This window comes from Eulemur rufifrons, chromosome 2, assembly GCF_041146395.1.
Source record: "Eulemur rufifrons isolate Redbay chromosome 2, OSU_ERuf_1, whole genome shotgun sequence".
Taxonomy (NCBI): domain Eukaryota; kingdom Metazoa; phylum Chordata; class Mammalia; order Primates; family Lemuridae; genus Eulemur; species Eulemur rufifrons.
In genome coordinates, this window is record NC_090984.1 from 78875114 (window position 1) to 78896974 (window position 21861).

The window sequence follows — 21861 nt, forward strand, 5'->3', positions numbered from 1 at the left end:
TTCAATAAAATAAATCTTCCAATAAAAAAGTCCTGGGATAGATGGTTCCACAGCTGAATTTTATCAGATCTACAAAGAATTGGTATACATACTGCAGAAATTATTTCATAATATTGAGAAGGAAGGAATCTTCCCGAATACATTCTATGAAGTTTGTATCACCTTGATAGCAAAGTCAAGAAAGGACACAACAACAATAACAACAACCACAACAAAAAGAAAACTATAGACCAATATCTTTTATGAATATAGATGAAAAAATCCTCAATAAAATCTAGCAAACTGAATTCAACTGCACATTAAAAAAATAATCCACCACAATCAAGTGGGCTTCTTCCCACGGATGCAAGGATGCTTCAACATAGGTAAATCCATAAATGTGATTCACCACATAAACAGAAACAAAACAAAGATCATATGATCATCTCAATAGATGAAGAAAAAGCATTTGTAAAAATTCAGCATCCTTTTATGATAAAAACTCTTAACAAAATAGGCATAGATGAAACATATCTCAAAATTATAAAAGTCATATATGACAAACCTACAGCTAGCATCATATTGAATAGGGAAAAGTTAAAAGCATTTTTACTCAGAACTGGAACAAGACAGGATGCTCACTTCCCAACAATATGGTTTGAAAATTGTCTCGAAAAGTAAAGACCAGCCTTCTATTCCCTTCTCAATTTTTCAATCATTTTGAATACAGAACGAATTTTAATGATACCAGTTTTTCCTCTATGTCTATTTTATTTATTGTATAGTATTAATTGCTTTCTGAAATTATTCTGTATCATTTTTTTCTACTCTCTACCATATCATAAGCTCTATGAGATCATGGACTTTTTCTGTCTGGTTCACTTCTTATCCCATGTGCATATAATGGTATATAACATCCAATTACAAAAGAAGAATCAAAGAACATTATGGCTTTTGTGAATTATTTACAGGAGTGTGTGTCATATTTTATTGTTTTTTTAATAGATCATATCTACACAAGGGTATGTATTTAATAATTTATTCATTAACTCATTTAGTCACTCATGAAATATTTACTGAGCCTCTTTGAGTTATTTATAAATGCTTTCATTATTTAAAATAAATGGTACAACTTCATAATTAAATTTTTGCCATTATTCTTTTAGTATTCTAGAAGTAAAATTAAAAAGTAGACCTTTCTTGGGTTATATTTTCAGAAGAAAAGCAAATGGTAATATCAACATATTCAGTCAAATATTACTGACCAGAAAGACAGAACTTGTTAGTAATTTGAGCTCCTTACAAGTGTCTGGTTCTTTCATTTCTTGCAGGTACTTGGACTATAGCACTTGCATGCCCTGTTGACCTCAGATCAAGTCATAGGGCTTACTGCGGTGCAGAAAATATGAGTAAGAGTGATACATGCTCCTTCAAATGGAAGATTTAAGAGCTAGCTGGTGCATGCTCTAACACGCTCCCTCCGAAATATAACTGATATCGTAAAGATCATTTTATATCTATATTTAGGTCATTAAATATGAAATGTTTGATTCTGAATCAAAAGTTTAGTTTATTATATCTCAATAAGAAGCAGTGCAATTAATCAAAGTATGTGCCTAAACTAGTGACACAGTTTGCCATATTAACAGTAGCTTAACAGCAAAGAAGCCTGAAGAGCCAGTGGCTATAAAATCACAAAAGGTGTTTTTCACAGCTCTTGAGAATCAAATAATTTTCCTTGCAAGAAGTGGCCCAAAGCCTGAAAGAAGTGGTAGTTAGTCTGTGCAAGGTCTGGTGAACACAGTGAATGACAGAATTTTCAAGTCCAGCCTCTGTAGTTTAAGCAGCATTGTTTGTACAGCATGTGGTCTTACAAGAGGATTGGCCTGTCTCTATTGACCAATCTTGGCTGCTTAATTTCAAGCAACCTCATTATTTCATCCAATTGATTGCCACAGACATCTGCTATAATTGACCAGGTTTCATGAAGCTGTAGTGGACGATACCAGCACTGGATCACCAAACAGACACCATTAGCTTCTTTTTGATGAATATTCAGTTTTGGACTGTGTTTCAGCACTTCATCTTTATCCAACCATTGTGCCAAACACTGTGATTGTCAAAAATCATCCATTTTCATCACGTGTATATCACACATACAATATGGTGTATAAATTGTTCACCTTTATGTTGTGACAGCAAAGAAAGGTAAGCTTTGAGAGAATTTCTCTTCTGACGCTCATTTAATTCATGTGTAACCCATCTATCCAGCTTCATTACCTTGCCAATTTGTTTCAAACAAATATTGTTGGAACAATAATGTCAAAACTTGCTCTGCTAATTCAGGTATAGGTTGAGATGAATTCACTTCCACTACAGCTTTCAGCTCATCATTATCCACATTGGTCTCAGGTCATCCACATGGCTTATTTTCAAGATTAAAATCACCACAGCAGAACTTCTCAAACCATTGACATACTGTGCATTCGTTAGCCACATCCTTCTCAAACACTTTGTTGATATTTCAAGCTGTCTGTGCTGCATTGGTTCCATGATGAAACTCATACTCAAAAATAACACAAATTTTTTACTTATCCATGATTTCAAAAAAATTGCTCTAAAAAAATTTAAAGGATAATCACAAGGCAAAATGTGTGTTTGAAAGAATGAGAATGTACCTTCACAATAAAAAAAAAACAAAACAAGAAGTGTCAAAATGAAATGTCAGAGATATCAACTGTCAAACTCAGTACTTAAGGAAATCGATAAGCCACACATAATAATCTAATACATAGAAGCATTTAATCCCAATGTCGGTGGGATACTAAGACATTTCCTAATATGAGGAAAGGATAATATCAAAATTAGAGGGGAGATAATGCAAAGGAAACAAATTACTTCTAAAGTGAAACTAATCTTTTTAAAAATTCTTCCAGGTTTTTTTTCCCCCCAATTTAGGACCAAACACACAGTACCTTCTATCATAGCATAAGTACATATATATTCAAAATCAGCTTCTTTAAGCAAAGAATCTGCTTATTAACTATATTAACTTATTAACTATAAAAACTTATTAACTATAAAAAATTACCTATGAATTTTGTATAATTTTTCTAAGACACGTTACCTCTGAAGGATAAAATTTCAACTTATGATCTACAGAACATAAAACAAAAGAATTGCATGGATACATTAGTACCTTACAGTTATTTTTATATTTAACACAAAGCTTCTTTCAGATTTTCTTTTTAAATGTTATCATTTTATATTTCCTTGAAAATATTCCATTAAACATGTGCATAGCATCCCTCTCAATAACAGTTCATTTCTGTTATAATATAAACAATCATACTCAAGCATATGTTCTTATAGAAATGAGACAAATATTGAATGTTTTGACACAAGATTTTCTAAAGACGACAAGCACATAAGTAATGAACATAGTCTCCATCCCTCCCTTTTTTCTCCCTCCCTTTCCACAGACTTTGTTCAATCATGAAATCCTCCAGATTTGCCATATATATTTCTCTTCAATTCCCAATGCAGTATCACTGATTCAGGTCGTTTTATTTCATTTGAAGTAAAACAACAGCTTTTACTCTATGCTTGCCCTCCATTAACTTTGTACGGCAATAGTGATTAGTTGACTCCCCTGTTTTGACTCTGTCAGTGTCTCTCCACTTCTCAATGTAAAGTTCAACTTCTTTGGAACATACCATATGGCGCTTCACAGTATTTTGTCCCTCATATCTCTAGCTTGATCTCTTTCCTTATCTCTTGAACTGTGGTCCAGATGGACTGCAATATTTTCAGTTTTTCAAAATCACCATGCAGACTTCACGACCCCATCCATGTCCCTTGGTCTGGGTAACTTCTACTCATCCCTCGGGGAGCAGCTTGCTATGAGTTCCTTTGTTGGTATTCTCTACCTCCAAAGTTATCTTAGATTCTTCTCCAGTGTTTTCCCACAATACCTTATATCCACAACTATTATGATACCTATCATACTGGAATGTAATGGTCTGCTTGGCTATCTATCTCCTCATACCTTTTAAATTTTCTAAAAACAAGTACCCTCCTCCCATCCACCCACCCCCAATCCCTTTATCAACTCAAGTCGTTTGGCAGAGTCTTTGACATAATCTGAGTTCAGCACATATTTTGTTGATTACATGAACTAATTCTTGTTTTTTATTCATAATTTCTTTATAAATTGATATTAAATACAGAATATAGAATTAAACATTCATTTAAAATAAAGCCCAATCCCATAGTCTAGTCTTATTTGTTCGAGGCAAGGGAAAACCCCTATTCCTATGTTGTTATTTTTAATTTATAATTTGATTTATCTGTAGAGGTAAGAGTCAAAAGCTGAGTAGACATATAAAGCTTTTCATGACAGAGCTCTGACCTGCCTATCCAACCATATCTCAAACCAAACCTTATCACTTTACATTCCAATTATTCACAGAAATTACAGAGTCTTGCAGCAGTGCAGTATAGAGATTAAGAGGAGAGCTTTTAGAATTAGGCAAACAAGGTTAATAATCCAGTTTCCCAATAGTCTCACTCTGCAGAACATGAGTACATAGCTTAACTTTCTTAAGATTATTTTCTTACCTGAACAAGAAAGCTAATACCGATTTCACAGAGTTTTTTGGTATTTAGTATTATATTGGAATATTTTCCTAGTTTTTAGTTTTATTTCTTTCCAAACCAAATAATTGTTTTAATTTTTGCTCATGTATCATTGAGAAAAAAGCAAAGACTGAGATATTAATAGTGTACCATAATCGAATGATTTATAAAATAACAAATTGAGGGAAAAATATCCAGAAACAGAAAAGTCTTATACAAAATATATACATTGTGGGTGGAAAACCAGATATATCCTCAAATGTAGAAAATATTAAAGGAATAAAAATATAATAGTTAACTATGTGGACATATATTTATAAACACAATAGTATATAAATTTACATTAACATATTAATAACTGAAGCTGATACCAAAATCTCAACAAGCAATAACTGCAAGAGAATTTTTTTAAAAAATTATTATATCTACCATTAAAAAAAGAAGAAAAAGGTAATGAAAAAGGCACAAGACTCAGATGGAATTCATCTGAATTACATTTGTCAGACTCCAAGCAAGACAGATGGCTTGGATTCAAATCCCAGCTTCATCTTTTACTTAGCTCTGTGATCTTGAGTGAATTATTTAACACTTTGGTTTCTTCATATGTAAGATTGAATAACAGTATCTATTTCATTGTGTTATTTAATAATTACATAAGGTAATATATACAAATCACCCATAATATGTCAGACTGTATGATATATATACTTTAACATAGCTATTAAAAATTGGGAATGCCTTATGATATTCCAAATATTACCTTCAAATTTCTACCCAACTTCTTGCTTCTATCTTTTAATAAATGGTTTCCAAAAGTTGAAGTACACTAAAGCAACTTAAACACTGTATGCTCTTTTACATTTCTTCTTTGAACTTTTTAAAACAGAGAATAGAAGCTTAGAAAACATAGCAATCTATTATCAAATATTTGTACTGCGGTAGTTACGTAATTTTATTGAAATCTCTCATGTTCAATATTTATTACTCAAAGATTGCTTCAGCCATTTTAGGTAAATATTTTAACTGCTGAAAAGTTATCAGGTTTTTCATATAAAAATAGTGTAAAAATACAGATGACTCCACACTTCAAGATAACTTAAGAAATCTAAAGAAATACACTTGAAAATCATAAGGCTAAACTAGTAGTAATTTATAATTAAAAATTAAAAGAAGGAATTGAAAATGATTATAAATTCGAGACAACTCAGACAAGAATCATTCATTCTTTTTTAATCTATCTATCTCTATATCTTTTTTATTTCCACTTCGGACTTGTAACAATGTTTTGATACTTCACACTACATAGTAGTCATCCTCCGTAGTAAAGCATTGAATTAGTCACCAGAATACTACCAAATGTAAATTTTAGTTTACATTTATCACAATTAAGTAACTTTTCATACCTCCTTACTAGGTTTCTTATAAATAACCTTAGAAATATCTAAAAAGATAAGCCTAAAGAACTGTGCATACAGTAAGTCTTCACTTAATGTCGTTGATAGGTTCTTAGAAACTGCAACTTTAAGCAAAACGACATATAACACAACCAATTTTACACTATGCTAATTGATATAAATAAGAGTTAAGTTGTAACAGCATATTTCTGTCACAAATACATCACCAAATTTCTAAATGAACATGTCTAATATTAAACATAGAAATAAATGTGAGCTATACATACATTTCATAAAGAATAATAAAAACAAGTAAGATAATTATTTACCCAAAAATTCCAGTTCAGAGTTGTGGGTGGCCAGAACCTATCCCAGCAGCTCAGGGCACAAGGTGGGAACCAACCCTGGACAGGACGCCGTCACATCCAGGGCACACTCACACACACCCCCACACTCACTCAGTCGAGGACCATTTAGACACACCAATAAACTTAATGTGCACATCTTTGTGATGTGGGAGGAAATTGGAGAAAACCCACAGAGAGGAAGAATGTGCAAACTCCATGCAGACAGTGGCTCTGGCTAAGAATTGATTTTTTTCTCATCAACATTATAACGAAAGGACCTTAAACAAAATGATATTATTTGAGGACTTGCTGTACCTTGCTCAGAGGAGTAAAGAAAATATTTGCATTTGAATTAGTCCTCAGTCCGCTACATAAATTTTAAAACTTGATATTTTAATAATCACTTATCTTGGAAATGCATAATCAGGAGATGTATTTCTGGTAAGAACTCAATAATCACCCATGATAACATGCAAATTTTCATTCCATAAATGGTTATTGGACACCATATGGCAAGTATGTGGTTAAAATGGTATTTATAGTACTATTTTTCATATTGAAATCATATAACAATGTTAGCATATGAATGAAAAAAACAAAAGAGGAAACTGAGATCTGATCTCAGTCTCTTTAGGATAGTATAACAAAATCAAACAGTGGTTCTCAAAATGTAGCTCCAGACCAGCTATATCAGCAGCACACAGGAAGGTGTTAAAAATACAGGGGCCCAACACAGATCCACTAAATCAGAAACTCTGGAGGTAGGGCCCAGCAACTGTTTTATCAAGCCCTATAGGTGATTGTAATGCACACTCAAGCTTGAGAACCACTGCTATAAGACAAAGAAAATAGTGTGTTCAATGTATTAATAGACATAGGAAATAAAGTAAAAATTTAAGACCATATATATAAATCAGTATTCAAATAAGCAACTTGCATAATGTTGAAGCACACACACAATAACAACTGTTACAAACTCCACACTGGTAGTCTGTTTTAAATTTTGATCTTTTTTCTTTCATTGAAAGTTGTTGAATGAATGACTACTTTCCATTGAATGCCACCTTCCTAGTCATCATAAAAGACTGAACATATATTGGTCTATTGGATAGTTTCTTTGATTTGGATCAAAGTTTTAGAATTCATAATAACCATGTATTTACAGTCTGCAAAGGAAATAATTTAGACATTTAAGAAGTGTTCTTACATCAAAGGAAATATATCAGTCAGTTCTTCACTTCCTTAATAAAATATTGATTTAAGTGGACATCCAGGATAACTCAGGTCAATTTAATTGTACTTGTAATCAATTGACCTTGAAATAATAACTCATCTCCAATCTTTTTTTCTGCCCCTATTATCCTCTTACCTTAATTACCTTAAGTAAAAAAGCAACACCAATTTGTATCTGGCATTTTAAAAATTTAGGATGTTTTTGTCTTTTAAAATTTTGCCTGAAAGTACAAATGCTAACCCCCACACAGACACATGCACATTAACACACTTTTTTCTTAGTTTCCATGAAAATGTCAGATTTTCTTTAACTTTCAGTTTTTCTCTTTTTTGTTGGAAATTACATCACTACTGTCTTCAAATGATAAATTTATGTCTCTATATTTTTGCCAACCTCAGCTCTCATGTTTAATACTTTTGACCTATAAATTTACATATTCAAGAGGAAGTGTTCACGCAAGTTTTAACAGCATATTCCCAAGGGTAACTTTGCTTGTTCTATGCTCCCCTATCACTCAAACTTAACAAGTCCAAATTTGAGAATATGAGCATACTTACAAACTTATTTCTATCAATAATTTAATACTCCTTTGCTCCGAAAGTCTCTTTGAGGTTGCTCATTTTCCACTACATTCAGGGTCAAGAAAAAGGATAAATCTAATTATTTTTCCCAAGGAGTATTGCTGAACAGAAAAAAATCTGTACAGAAGGCCACAGACTCAGAAAAACTCTTCAGAAAATATATGGACTTTTCCAAGACAAGGTACTCTTATTTTATAGAGCCTTCTACATCAATCAAAGATTTATACTTCATCCAGGTCTTTCAAATTTACCGTATATTTATCCCTTCTAATGTATAAGATTGTGAAATTAGTTTTTGCAGGGATGAAGCAGATATGGGCAGTGCCCTTCATGTGGAAGATGGAAATAATTTCACTTTTTACCAACTGGCTTATGGCTTATTTCTTTTCCAGAGCCAAAGAAACCATTTACAAAATGGTTTCTCTACATTTCCCTGTGTCCCTGGCTCCCTTTCTTATCTTTCTACAATTGATGCTTTCCAGAACATTCACTACAGAGAAGGAAGTGAATGGCAATGAATATAAGATCACTATCCTTTTCAAATTTTTTTCCTCAAAACTACATCAATATTCAAGCTCTGCCTATTTCAACAGTTTCTTAATTGAATTTCTTTTCCTCTTCCCTTTCACTAGTCTAATCTAAATCATTAGTACATATCTCAAACATGTGCCTAACGGTGGTCTCAGTCTCTATTGTAATATTATTCAATACATACTGTATTGTATTATCAAATTAAGCTATAGAAAATGCCACTTTATTCACGATTTAAAACAATAAAAAGAATTAAGATTATCTATCAAATCTCTACCTATTTCCCTGGACTGGCATAAAATACCCAATTTCAAATGACTTTTCCAAATAGTTCTCCCCCCAAAATCAGTCTAATTGTTCTCAATCAAGCATATATATTATCCAAATTTCATTTGTGTCTTATCTGACCACTCTCCTTCAGCATCTTTAAACTGTAACATAGTATTAAGCCTTTAATAAGTAACAATAATTATGAATTATTTACTAAAATAACTTCTAAAATGTTTTAACTGGAAGGAGAAATAAGTAATACTATAGTCACTACTATAAAGATCAAAATTAAATTTATAATAAATTTATCTAATAAATCATACCAAAATATATATTTATAATTAATGATTTTTGATTACTGATTGTTAGTGGTTATTGTTTAAGAAGAAAGTTTAGGAACAAACCTATGAAACACAGTTTTCATCTTAGTGATCATGTCTCTTAGCTCATCACCTGGCAGTACTAACTGCTTCCAAACCTGTTTCTATGAAACTCTGGATATATTTCTATTATAGTAACTATTTTAACAAGACATTGAGGGTAATACTCCTTCATTTTATAATTCTTGGTAATTACTATTATGATTAATTTACTCAAATTTTTATTGACTGAATGGGTGACCAAATGAGTAAGATAATTCTAAGCATTTTAATACATCATGACTTAAAAAGACAGAAAAAGGGACGTTTAAAGTATTTTATTCAGTTAAATATATCCTACTTTCTAAAGATAAGAATCAAAAAGACATACTCATTTTGCATCTCTATGGTAGAATATAAAAAGAAACCTGTACAAAACTCTAAAATCCTTTATTATTTAAAACTATAATTGCATATGTTTTAAATAGAGTCAAATAATGTTTTTATTGTTTGGTATATTTAGATAATTTAGAAAGTTTTGCTTATTTCTTAATTCTTTAGATACCAGGAAAGCAGACATTCAAATAACCTTTTTCTGTTTCCTGTTAAGCAACAAATGAAGCAAATAATTGAAGCCTAGTGTCTGTCTAAACAGATTAAACAATTGCTTAGCTGAGCTTAAAAAGTATAACTTTAGGACATTAAGATTTTGAGAAAACTTTTTCCCACAAATTAATTTTTAGCTTCCCATGATATATTTGTTCTTTTTTTCAGTTTCTTAAAGCAGTGATTCCCGAATTTCAATGTTTTTTCCTAGATACACTAGAGAAAAATGTGTAAGTCAATACTGAAATTCTGAGACAATGTTCTTAATCATATTTAAATGTAGACTATAAATTTTAATCAAGAGAGTCAGCTAACATTATCATAACAATGAAAGGAACGCTGGGTTGTTTACCAACTCCATCCAGCTGTGGGTTTATTAACACAGCAATGTGTTAATTTTATAATACTATTAAATTTAAGAATAGGTAATAAGGTTCTAACGGTTTCTGGATCAAAAACAAAGTAGGGTCTTTAGAACTGAATTTGCTAATAGTCTTAAATAATCTAATTTGTTTTCTAGACTTCTTCTAATATAAAAATACTTTGTATAATTGAGGCCATGTTTGATATTCAGAGGGGAGATATGTTGTACCAGATAACCTAGTACCAAATATTTTATGGATAGAAAAAATATTTACATCTATAGGTCTAAAATAAAAAGATGGCCTAAAATAGTAAGACATTAAAATCATAAGATATGTAACACAAAGTAATAATCCTTTGATGAAAACTTGATATCATAGGCAAGGACATAAACACAATTATTAGAAACAAAATCCATGTTTTTAAAAATTTATGTTGCTTAGGCCGTATTACTAACAAAATTTGTTTAAACCATCCAGGTTACGTTGACTATATTCAAAGGCGCTTTGATTTAGGATTCTGAGGTAGTTTGGGAGATTAAAAAAGCCAAATGCATGTAATATAAAGTCTTCCTTAAAATGATAAGAATTCAAGAGTAATTTTTTAAATGCTGGTATCTGATTATGTCCTAAGACAATGTCGATATCTTGATGTTTATACCTGGGGAAGAGGAAATCTAAATTTTCTAAGATAATATAGAAAAAGAAACCTACTACATTAATATTTTTATTTCCTATTATTAAATAGGTATTTTAAGAACTATTTTTAAGAATTTTATTGTATCTAGAATGCTTTGCCTTATCATCCTAAATTTTTGTGTATAAGTGGATTTTCAAAGGAAATGTTGCTTATCGAGGCTATTTTGTATGTAAAGATTATTCATGCAAGGGTTGAGTGTGAAAAATATTGTAGTGGAAAAAGACAGTGTGAATACATGCTCCTGCTTTTCTTATACTCCATCTACAAACAGCACCTTCCTGTTCACATTGGTAGAATAGTACAAGGCTGTTACTCTGTACTGAAACATCCCTAAAAGATATATCAAAGTTTCTCTCCCATGGGAGATATAACATCTGAGTAAAATTATCCATTAAAATAGAGTTTCATAAAAAAGCACCTTGGGAAAAAAAGAACATTTATTTATAAATGTAAAAGAATATCCTAACAACTCAGAAGCCCAGAAAAGAATGCTATGGCAAGTGAAGAGTTAGCTTCCGAAATTGAGCAAGGGAAAGGATTTGTTTTCTGGACCATGGTTTATAACACCAGAAATACATTTTTCTCTAGTGGATAGAATGCATCTCACAAAACCTGGGAAGAACAGTATTAGCAGCCAACTTACTGATCCGATCGAGAAGGCTTTAAAAGAAGACTTAAAGTGGAAGAGAAAAATATGAATCAATAAATTGGATCTTATGGAGGACAATAGGTTTAAAATAAAAATAATACATAGTGAAAAAATGCCTAGAAATTACTCTGTGAAAATCATGGCTGAGAATAATGCTTAGGGTTCAGATATGCAGCATACTAAATAAAACTAAAATAACAAAAATATTAGACATATGAAGCTCTTGAAACACACTCTTTTTTTAAATTTTTATGCAACCCTGGCAGATTAATATAAGAATCGCCACAACTGTTTGTACAAGGAGTACCCTGCACAAGAGTACCTGGCCTGGAGGACAAGTGAGGGAAATATTCCACTTCATGCTCCAAGTGCCTGATAGATGTAATCTTCAATTTATAGGCTGAGAAGCCAGGCTTAGATATGTTCAGAAACATACTCAAGGTTATGTAGCTATAAAATGATGAGGCTAGATTTACTAAAATTAGCAACCAGGCATGTCTGGAATTCATTATTTTAACAAAACATGGAAAATGGAAAATTATACACTATATGTACACATATATAATTTATTCTAAAGAGGCAAAGTAGGAGAAAATGATCTAACTAATTTGTTCAAAAGGAGCAACACAATGACTGGGAAATGTGTGTCACTGCATATAACGGAATTACATACCAGTTTTATGATCAAGAAATGTAAATACTGTAATTTAGAGGAGATGTTCATGTGAGAAAAGGAAAATAGAGAGAAATTATCCCTGAAAAATGCTATGGCAATCATAGCAAAAGATATTACAAAAGATAGTTTGCTACTAATGAGTACAAGATATGGACAAGAAAAGGATTTAATTAATTGGATCCCTCTTGGGAGGAATTCTAACTCTGCTAAATTCTGTCTTCTATTTTGAGGGTGAAGAGACTTTAATGGTAATTACTTTTCTGTTAAATTTGACTTATAGAGAAGAATTCTGACTTGTATAAACAACAGAGACCTTGGGTAGAAACAGCATTTGAGGCACATAAGAGTAAAGGCAAGGGATGATGAGCAGAGTTGGGTAAATTCTACATACTTAAAAAAGGCAGTCCTTCAACTAGTAATGGGAAGTTATTCAAAAACCCTAAGAAAGTATAACTAACGAAGAGGGTGAGAAACTAAAGACAAAATTGAGTGTCATTCCAAATAAAACTATGACCAGAAAATAGGAAAAGACACCTAAAGAAAACAATTTTATTTTACAAATAGAAATTTAGTCATAGGTTTTTAGATTTTTGAAGAGAATGTATAACAAAAAATGACCAAACAGTGTGGAAAGCACTTGAAAAAAGAATGCGAGGTGTGTAAAGTCGAAAGTGCTTAAAGATACTCTAGATATGAAAGATTTAAAAAATATTAGCTATGTTCAGAAAAGGAAATGAGAAAGGGATAAGTCTATCAGCTGAGAGAAAAAGAACTGCTAATCTGTTTTATTGCTGTTTTTAACTTCTCTATCAAAGAAAATCATCAAATTAGAACAAGTAGAACAATTTTGATATGGATTTGGATTTACTCAGATTTACCTAGGGACCAATGAAAATAAAGGATTATGAGAGGAACATTCTGAATGGTCCACCAGGGTCTTCTGTTATCAATGACCTGTGCACACTAAAGCACTTAGGCAAGAAAGCAGTAATTATCAAATGCCAAGATGTTTTCCCTAGGAAAAGCTCTTTTACTCTTTTGAAATTCTTAAACAGGTAGGCTAAGAGTATTCAATTTACAATGTATCTTAATGTGAATAATGTATATTGCAAAGTCTTTTATTGTAACCTTGTGAGTAAGACAGAAAAACAGTGGTTTTGAGATAGAACAACTGAATGGATTGTTGGAGGTTGACCGATGTTTCTCTAAGTAAATTTTGTCCTTTCTACTGTCCCAACTTAAAATGTTATTCTGTAATTTAGTTAAGGAAGTGGAACACATACTTTGCAAATCTGTGGAAAATACAAAATTGTAAGGGAAGGCTAACAGATTATGTAGTAATCAAATAAATCTACAAAAATGTTTTATTATATTGGAACAGTTATCCAGATAATATGTTAACAGGGAACAAAGACTTATTTTACATTTCAAAATTATCATTTTATACCAATAAACTAAGTGACTTTAACACTGGTTCATCTGAAAAAGATAAAATTTTTCCACATAACCCATAATTTTAGAAAAATATCATGTTTTATTTTCTCTTCTTGTTTTACTAAAGTATCTTTATTCTTCAGACATATTAAATTAGCTTTTAAAACATTATATATATATTATACCTTGAAACTTTAAAGTAAAAATATGCAAGACTTGCTTCTTAGGAAATAAGACAAACAATTACACAGTATAGGTAAGTATGAACACATTTAAATAAGTGCCCCTTATGGCAATTGTACCATGTAGTTTTTCTAGCTATTTAGTGATGAAGGATCTCAGAAGGCTCAAAAGATGCTGCTTTAATATGTCTACTGTCATAGTGGAAAGTGTGTAAATTAATTTCAAAGACTTTAGACTAAGTACTTTAGAACAATTTGTATAGAGTAATATACATACTGGAAATATATAAATACATTCTGGAATTCATGCAAAATGGTTAAAAAAATTATAGCAACAAAATCTTCACAGAGGACTACAAAGAAAAAAAAAAGACATTAATTAAATTTCTCACCTGCCTTATACCCAAACGGTATGCAACAATCCGATCCACTGCATCAGGATTCATTTGTGTCCACTGTAGACTATAGGAATAAACACGGTGTCTGTTCTGCCACACAGGATTGTAGGTGTCATAATAGAATTCTGGAGCATAGGCCTTTCCTGAAAACAAAAAACGTGCTTCAATTTGAATGATGACATGTTGCAGTTTAAACACACTTATTACTCTCTTTGGCCCTTTTACCACTTTCTACTATAGGTTTTATAAGTAATTGTTCTATTGAAAAGTTTTATTATTAACATCCAATCAATTTTCTGAATATGTTTTGAGAATAAATGCAAGATTATTTCCCAGTTGATTGGATGAACAGTGTGAGAAGAAAAGAATAAAGGGTGGTTCCAAGCTTTTTGGCCTAAACAGTAAGAAAAACAGAATTTTTGTCAACTGAAAGGGAAAACTATGGGAATTTCAGATTTGGAGGAGAAGATCAGGAAGTCATTTTTAAAAAATCTGACTGATCTAAATGAAGACCGCAAGTATGCAGTAGGATATAACTAGTTTGGAATACAGGAGAGGTGAGGACTGGAGATATAATCTTGCTTCCCACAGGCATACAGATAGAATTTAAATTTAAGCCATGATATTGATGAGATCACCAAGGGAGTGTAAGTAGATACAGATGATGAAAGTCTGACCACTCACTGGGGTAATCCAATATTTAGAGTTGTGGGAGGAGACATGAACTAGGCCTGAGATGCAACAACCAGTAAAAGGAGAAAACCAAAAATGTGGTATCCTAGAGGTCAAAAGCCATATATCAGAAAGGGAGTGATCAACTCTTTTCAAAAAAAAAATTGGTGAAAATGAAAATTTGTGTTTGTATTACCTGTAGCTTTGGTCAATAAAGTTGAACTTAAAACAAAAATTTAACAAAAGAACTGGTCAATGAAAAAAGGAGCTTTGATTTAGATTTTCAGGATATGTGAAGTGCATATAGTGTGTGTGTATATATATGAACATCTCAGTTTTTTTTAATTGCCAAAATGAAATCTATGCAGACCATTTGGAATTATAGATCAAACTTCCCAATATTCTATAATATAGATATTTTTCATTACCAATAGTATATTTATTTAGTAATTCAACAATGTTTAGTGAAAGCCAATTCAGTGCCAAGTAGCGTACCAGGGATAGGGATATAATAACATAGGAGGTGTGGCCTCATTCCTCATGGAAATTGATTACATTTTCTTAGATTTTGCAAATAGCTTCACAGTTCTTTGCAATTCATACTGGATACATTGAAAAGTTGTATATTTATCATCACTCATTCAGCACCTTTTTCTGTTTTTTCTTCTTTTAAATTATATTAAATACTCAATGTCTTTATGTGTTTTTCACTATATGCTGGAATTTCTTTTACCTGCTTTTCTTATTTCTTTATCATCAGCCACTGTCATCTAAGGGTTGCAGAAGAGCTAATCCAGAAACATTTATATCAGATAATTAAAGGGTGAATTTTGAACACGAAGAATATAAATGATGGTCTCTATTACCCTAAAGAGTTTCACCAGTGATGATAAATGAACTGAATTTAATATTTGACAGGTTTACTAGTAAAATTAAATATTTCAATTCTGGTAATGTTTTGCAGAATCTCCTACATCAAAATTGTATGCATTTTTTAAAATTTTCTATGAATATTCATTCAGTTAAATTTGAAAATGGATTATCAAGTCTATACAAAAATCCCTCATAAAAGGGGTTTTTACAGAAGAACTATCATTTTCATTTATTTTCTTCTTTTATCTTATATGATATTTTTATTTACTACAAAATGACAACACAAATTCATGTTCACAATACTTAAGAGCAAAGTTCAGATGAGAGGAAAACAATTTACTGAATGAAAAAAATCAATACTGAAAACATTTATGACAACTTGTATTTAAAACAAAATTCTTCAAAATAAAATTGAGGAGGTGAATTTAGTAGTAAATGAGACAAAGAGCTAGGGGTTTAAATTAGAAATAAGTTTCCAATACTTACAAAAAACTAATGGGCTGCTTAGGTGAGAAATACAAACCTAGAGTGTTTTCACTAGAGAGTAGTATCTACACTGAATGAGGGAGGTGAAAGTCTAGTGTTTTTTAGTTAGTTTATTTTCTTTTTTTTAATGGGGACTAGGGTTGTTTTTGTTATTTAACAAAGGAGGAAACTTAGATTTATTCTAAGTAACATATTCTTAATAAATGAATGATGCATTCCTTTAAAGAGAAATAAGGAGAGAATAAAGTCATATCGAGGGGCTATTTAACATGGAAAAGAAAAGGAGTATCTCTCAAAGGTGGGCAAATAGAGTTTTCTAAGGGCTGAAAATCTATCACAGAGAAAGAAAATCAGACTATATAAAATCAGACTAAATGTTCGCAGATCTATGAAACAAGATAAATACCAGTGATTGCCTAACAAAAGCATACATATGTTGACTTAGAAATGTTCTACCAAAGATCTCTGAATGTGGAATGCTCCACCTCAATAGACTGGCTCTCCCTTCACTAGAGATATTTATTTACTCAATACATAAATGGCCATTTATTAGGGTTGAGATGAGTAGCTGCCCACAAAATGACCATTAAAGTACCTTTCAGTCCTGAATCTGTAGGGTGCAGTGAAACGTTTGCCAGCTGTCAGATTGGATTTGATATGTTAACTAATTTTAGATTAACTATGGTTTAAATATTGAGGAACTAAGACTTCTAAATTATCTCATGACATTGTAGAAGTATTCCTCTTGAAAAGCTATACATTTATTGTAAAGAATAATGTTTCTCCAATTTAGTATATTTAAATATGAATTTGTCTCTAAGGTAGGGCCCTGGAATCCAGATATTTTACAAATACCCTAGGATATTCTGATGTAAGGAAATGTAGACCATACATTTTGCAATGTTTTTAAAAAGCTGAAATTTCTCTCTTAAAATTACCTCCAAATGCGTTTAACAAAAGAAATCAAAATTAATTCTAAAGTTACAAGAAACATCTCTTTGATCTCCCTCTTTGAAAGATGACAGCAGCAAGACTGAGAGAGATCAGGTAATGGGGGTTGGAGTGAAGGCAAATAGAATGGTGACAGGATAGCATACTCTGAGCATTTCAGAAAGTAGACATCCTAGTATACTTGACTTTCTTGACTGTCAGGCTGGTTGGTAATTGGCTGCATGACATAAGTACAAATTGCCATTGTGACAGTAATATTGTTATTTAAATGAATACTTTTAAAGTTATTGAAATTGTGTGATCCAGAAGTTAAAAAACAGATCCTCCTGACCTTGTGAATAATATGAATTTGTTTATCAAGACCTATTTTCAAGGTAGTAAAAAATTAAGCTCCAATCTAGACCTCATTTAAATATTACAAATACATAAAATTTTACTGTAAAATTCCATCGTCATCTTTATATTTAATAGGAGACTATTACAAAGATTTTCCAACATATTTGTTTAAATATGTTTTTGCTTTTAAGCCTCGCTATGATGCCCAGGCTGGACTCAAACCGCTGACCTCAAGTGATCCCCCCCCCTTCGCCTACTGAGTAGTTGGGACTACAGGTGTGCATGTAGGCACCACACCTTGCCTAAAATACTTTATTTTATCTGTATTGGATAAATCGTATGTAATATTTTTTCATGGTGTGTTAGATTAGAACATACATTAGAGATTATTCCAATGTCTCATATTACAGATGAAGAAATTAAGTATATATTGGAGATGGTGATAACATATGGAAGATGATATAAATAAATAAATACAATAAGTCATTACAAGTTTGACTTTGAATCATGAAATTAAAAAAAAAAAGTTTTCTTTTAGATGAATAATTGTACTACTTTAGAATTAAAGATAAAAAAAAGGTTTTAAGATAGTGCATAAATAGTATTGGCCAGTAATAAGTAAGTACTGATCAGAAATAATTTTTAGCAGTTATGGTTAAATATAGATATGCTTGCTTATGTCTCAGAGCATACTTTGTACTGAACCTCCTTTGGAAAAATCTTAGAAAAGTAAAATGCTTCCTGATTTCATTTGAGAAATGCATCTTAAAATTGAAAAAAAAATACACACTTAATTTTTTTCTCAGGTTTCAGAGCCAATCATATTTAACGTATACACACTCATTTGTAAGAAACACATAGTAAAACAAAGGAAACATCCTTATAATAATTTTGGGCTTGGACATCCAAACATGACATCTACTGGTTGAACAGGGAAAGAATTCATAATTTCTTTTTTTTTTTTTTATTCTGCAGACATTTTCCTTCTTTTTCTAGTAAGCATATCAAATATCTAGAGAAGTTTCTTATTTTTTTACATTCTAGTTTTATTTTTATACAGTGCTGTTTTAGTTTAAATCTTTTCAGATTAAAGACCTAAAACTATATTCACTATCTAAATTGGGAAATAATTTTTAGATTCGTTATATATGATTATATATAAATCTTAGATTTTAAAATATTCTTAAAATTTATAGATAGAAAAATGTATGTTGTTCAAAATATCACATAGATTTATACAAAAGTACAGGTATTTTATTTTGCAAAAAGCTTTGGAAAATGATCACATTGAGGTTTCAAAAACAATTTTATGCATAAACCTCAAGTATAAAATAAAAATCATTACCATTCCCATTAAGAACACTTACAATGTGCTTGGCTAGATGAATTGATTTTAGTAAAGTCAATACAGTTTTTGAAATTAAAACAAAGAGAAATTGTATAATAGTGGGTCAGGACCACATATGCTGCTTTTGAAAGCAATTTACATTTTGGAAAATAGGCTACAGGAAGATAAATTTAAAACAGCTAAATTTGGTTTAGAAAATGATTTACAGGACACGTTTGCATATGTGAGGGATATCTGTTCATTTTTCACTTCATAGAAGAGATATTAAGTAATTACTGCATATCACTTTCCTAGGCGATGCTGACAAAAATGGATAAATAAAGCAAGCCCATTTTGTCTCAGACTGCAAAATATGGAAAATAAAAACCCATACACAACAACAAATTCTGATATATTTGCTGGTATGAAAGAGTCACTAAAACAAGAACAAATTCACAGTTTTTATCTAGAAATGCTAGATGAAATTATAACAAATATGTTTTTAGATGTATATCTAAGCTTGCAAGCAAGAAAGGGAATTCCCCAGGGATTAAAAAACAGAACTGAAAAAAGGCAGTGAAGAGGAGTTTGGGGAGAAAGAAAAGAGAGAGTGTTGGTCTTTGTACCCTTGGATTTTTAGGCCCAAGGAGATAAGGTTAATAGGCCACTGCAAGATGAGAAGTTGGAAATGAAGCTACCACATTTAAACAAAATCTGTAAAAGCTATATTCTCAGTTACGGGGTATAATAGAAAAAATATTGCCTCTCACCAGTAAAGGAAGATGACAAAAATATTCACATTAACATAAAAAAAATTTGGCTAGTGATACCACTGGACTCTTTGAGAAGTGCCAATGTCAAATTGGTCTTGAAAGATGTTGAATATGAATTCAAAATCCAATATTACAAACACATAAGAAAATGTTCACTGTGAGTGACTAACAAGGGGAACAAACAGAAAGATTAGACTTCAGATAATAGAAACATGAAATAGAATTTATAAATAGCGTGCTTAACATGACTGAAGTCATTCAATGGAGAAATGTAAACAAATACCATAGAACCTTCTATGAAGGAATAAATAATACTCTCCACTGGGACCAAGGACAGCTTCATGGAGGAAATGTCTGACATTTTTATTGACCTGAAAGGAGGAGAAATTCTGCAGATAGACAAGGTTGGCTCACAGAAGGGCAAAGAAGGGAAGAAATAAAGTACTACCTTAGGTAGAGAAAAATGAATATAATATAGGTATTGGAGAACTAACTATAGGATTTGGTGTGATTATAACATCCAGTGCCAATTTGCTCTACCAAGCTTCTCAAGAACAGGGACAGCATCATTAGCTTTTACTACAATGGCTGACACAGTGCATGTGCATGAATAAGAGAAGAAAAAAACAGGTCAGTGCTTATTTGTGAAGCATCCTGCTTGATATGCTAAGATGTTGAATACCTACTCTATAGTCTAGTTATTCTGAAATTATTTTAACCAGTACTCATGTAAGTGGAAGAAGAGATTTTATAGTGGAGATTTTCTAGAGAAGTTTCTTATTTTTTTACATTCTAGTTTTATTTTTATACAGTGTTGTTTTAGTTTAAATCTTTTCAGATTAACTGACCTAAAACTATATTCATTATCTAAATTGGGAAATAATTTTTAGATTCGTTATATATGATTATATATAAATATTAGATTTTAAAATATTCTTAAAATTTATAGATAGAAAAATGTATGTTGTTCAAAATATCACATAGATTTATACAAAAGTACAGGTATTTTATTTTAAAATAGTACACTGTATTTTTTAAAAAAGTACACTGTATTTTTTAATGTGAAAAGAACTCAGTGAAAGCAAAGTTGAAAATAATAATCAAAATGGTAGTAAGGAAATAATTTCACAAAAAACATACCTGCAAAGTATCAACAATAATAAAACCTAATTTAAAACTTCTCAGTTGTGTAAATTGTGTATTGATTAATACAACAGTAGCTACTGAAATTCATGCTGAACTTAAAACAAACACTGATACACACTGATATTAAATAAAAAGCCTTCTAAAAAATCATGGGAATCACAGCTCTCAGCCTGTATGTAATTTTAGTAGAAACTAATCAGTATAGCCAAGTGATTTTGGAGTCAGAGTCGCATATAGACTGGTTAAGGCAGTGGGTTATGTATTACATTCTGTTAAGTATAATGTACAATAAAAATCTATGCAGCTCTTTGTAATTTCTCCATTGAGTGAAAGAGCATGCAATTGTTGAAGCCAGAATTACCTTCTCTTAAAATTAATGAATATTGAGTCATATTAGAAAACAAAAGAAGACCAAAAAAAAAAAAAAAGAGAGAGAAGAAAAGAAATGCTTTTATAGAAATGAGGATGTTCCTAAATTTTTAATCAGGGAGATGATGTAAATTCACTTTATATTTTACAACAATAACTGCTGGGAAAGACGAAAATGGATTGAGTGGATGAAAAGTCCCGGGCAGGAAACCAGTATGAAGTTACTGCTTATAAAAAAAAGACATGTGGTTTGAGGAATGAAGAAAAGCTGATGAAGTAAAAAGTGATTGCACAGAAGCAACTGATCAGCACTTGTGCTCTGCCTGGACACAGAGTAGACTCCTAAATTTTCAATCTTCAGAAACTGAATGGACACTAGAGTCTTTGAGGCGGAAAATGACTTCATGCATCTCATCCAAGAAAAGGAGTGTAGAATTACCTCTTGGGGTTCTATCTTTCTAAAAGCTTATTGTTTTGATCCAAAGCCATGTAAAAGTTACTGTCATGAAAATGAGGGCATAAAGACTACTTGGAGAATACGAAGTTTTAATTCTGTGAAGTCAAAGGAAAAGTTTTTTTAAAAAATCT

General features: G+C 31.3%; 1 protein-coding gene across 2 annotated transcripts in view; it reads right to left on the minus strand.

Annotated features, from left to right (window-relative positions):
- Nucleotides 1–21861, minus strand: part of MDGA2 (MAM domain containing glycosylphosphatidylinositol anchor 2) — a 767088-nt gene that overhangs the window by 49881 nt on the left and 695346 nt on the right. For both annotated transcript variants that reach the window (XM_069464601.1, XM_069464600.1), the window contains one exon: nucleotides 14335–14483. In XM_069464601.1, coding sequence (XP_069320702.1) covers nucleotides 14335–14483 — 149 coding nt within the window. The remainder of the gene's footprint in view (nucleotides 1–14334; nucleotides 14484–21861) is intronic.